Here is a 2,429-nt window from a genome sequence, read left to right as displayed (position 1 = left end):
CTTAGCTTACTTAAAGAAGAAATAAAACACTACCCGAGGGAGGGATGGGAGGACGGCACGCCGCCAAACAACTCTAACACTCACACGTCATTTGGGGCCTGGAGCCCTGTTCACGCGCGCGCGAGACGTGCAGACAGGGTTGCCAGGTGAGAGCGAATGGCGCGGTTCACGCCTCGCACAACAGAGAGAGAGATGCGCTCTGCATGGTGGGACATACCTTCTATTCCAAAAGTTATTTAGGGACACCCCCCTACCGCCGCCCAGTACGTGCTCCGCAGCTGAGCCCACGCACCCCACAGCAGCTTAGGGACACAATATTTTAAGCTCGCACACAAGTGCTGGTACGCACAGCTCGACGCGTACTCGAAATGCTGCCACTGTCATTCTAGCCGGCGAGCGGCGGCGTCACAGCGTCGACTCTCGCATCGCGATGAGACGCACTGCTTGCCCAGACGCGCGCCTTGGTGCGCTCCTGTGGTGCAGGAGGAAGGCCAGCGGTCGTGCTGCGCAGGCCCGGCCGTTCATGGAGGCAACCGATGCGAGTCGACTGGTAACTGTCGTCGTGGTTTCGTATCAAGAATACTCACTCACGGTAGGGGGGTAGGGGGTGCCCAAGGGGGAGTGGATCTCGGGGTCGTATCTTGAGCTTCTTAGCTTACTTAAAGAAGAAATAAAACAGAAACCTAGGGATGATAGGACGGCACGCCGCCACCTAGCGTATTAAAAAAGAACCAGGGCTCCCTCTCGGTCGGGTACCGCGACGAGGCCACCCTCGCGTACTGCAGCCGGGCGGGGATCGGCTACATGGCCTACTCGCCCCTCTGCGGCGGGCCGAACGGCTCCTCTTGCCGGCACGGCTCGGTCCTGGCGATCCCCGAGGTCAAGGCGGTGGCGGCGGCGCACGGCGTCTCGGCCGCGCAGGTGGCGCTCAGGTGGATCGTGCAGCAGAAGCGGCCCCTCGCCACCCTCGCCGTCTGGCGAGCCGACTTTATGAAGGAGGACCTCGACCTGTGGTCCTGGGGCGAGCTGAGCGACGCAGAGATGGGGGCGCTGAGCGCGGTGCACGGGCGGGCGTACGCCGCGGCCCGATGGGATTGAGAGCCTCCCCTCCCCCACGGCCACCGCCACAGGCTGGGGCTCTCTGGGGGGGCGCGGGGGCCCTAGAGGGTATCCATGCGGGGGGGGCGACAGGGACCCATGGCCCGCCGCAGGCGCCGATTTTTTCGGGATTTTTCTTTTTTTGCGCCATTTTTCATTGTTTTCATGGGAATTCGGCGTACTTGCGGCCATGCTATCACGCCTTGCGACAGCCTGTCGGCGCTGCTGACCGTGCCATGCTGCACAATTGATCACCTGCATAGCTTGCGGCCTCAGTATCAAGCATTCAGTGACGACCTGATCGTACGGCCAGTAGGAAGGTGTCCTTCCAGCTGCGTGCACGCTTCTGACGCAATGCGCGTCACAAACTGCCTCGGATTGGCTGCTGGCACTCTCGAGGCTATGCCTACACAGCCTCGCGCGCATGGGCAGTCAAGAGGGACCATGCACCTTCTCACGACAGCGCCGGTGCCTCTCTCTTGGACCGGCAAACGTGGTGGTCTCGTGTTACCAATGTGGGACCAGTGCGGCATCGATCGCGCCATCGACAGCTCTGAACTGCGCCTCACCACTGACCGGGAAGGCCGCCAAGTGGGCCTTGGTGTCGAACCCGAGTGGGTCCTGCTCCCCTTTTCTTTTTTCAAGATCTTCCCACCGCTGCAACACCGCCCCCGCCTTTTTAAAAAGAACGCGGGCGCGGACGGGGCACAAACGCTGCCTTAGAAGCGGTGCAGAGATCAGCGTCCTCCGCAACACTCGAGACACGGAATCTCGCAGGGCTCTCCGCGCCCTTTCGTATGCTTTCTAGGAAGGTCGGAGGGCCCCGCCTGTACGAAATCGTCTGGAGGGCCCCGCCAAAGAGAAAAACGGAAACCGCCACGAAATTTTGGCTAGGGACCACGCGTCTCTGTCGCGCGCCAGAGAGTCCAGAAGACCCCCACAGTGCATCGGGCTCTCCATGCAGCTGATGTCAAGGTTGCGAGCGCCGCTGCGCAGCGCCGCGCCGGCGCTTGGCGCCCGCTTCGCGCGGCATATGAGCTCAGGGCCGATGGGTGCCGTCATCGGCATCGACCTCGGCACGACCAACAGCTGCGTCGCGCTCATGGAGGGTGGCAGCCCAAAGGTGGTGGAGAATGCGGAGGGCTCGCGGACGACGCCGTCGGTGGTCTCCTTCACCAGCGACGGCGAGCGGTTGGTGGGCGCGCCCGCCAAGCGGCAGGCGGTGACCAACCCGAAGGGGACGCTCTTTGCGACAAAGCGCCTCATCGGCCGGCGCTTGACGACCCGCACGTGCAGAAGGACCTGTCGACGGTGCCGTACGACATCGTGCG

At 62.9% G+C, this 2,429-nt stretch overlaps 1 protein-coding gene across 1 annotated transcript; it reads right to left on the bottom strand.

Annotated features, from left to right (window-relative positions):
- Nucleotides 1–2,151: 2,151 nt before the first annotated feature.
- Nucleotides 2,152–2,325, bottom strand: EMIHUDRAFT_50002 (hypothetical protein; the record flags this gene model as incomplete). Its single annotated transcript, XM_005784913.1, has 1 exon — nucleotides 2,152–2,325. A coding segment is annotated over one exon (174 nt), but the record flags the coding sequence as incomplete, so codon positions are not given.
- Between the last annotated feature and the right edge of the window lie 104 nt (nucleotides 2,326–2,429).

Source organism: Emiliania huxleyi, assembly GCF_000372725.1.
Source record: "Emiliania huxleyi CCMP1516 chromosome Unknown EMIHUscaffold_1661, whole genome shotgun sequence".
Taxonomy (NCBI): Eukaryota; Haptophyta; order Isochrysidales; family Noelaerhabdaceae; genus Emiliania; species Emiliania huxleyi.
The sequence above is the reverse complement of the archived record's forward strand: the minus strand, read 5'-3'. Positions and strand labels throughout refer to the sequence as shown.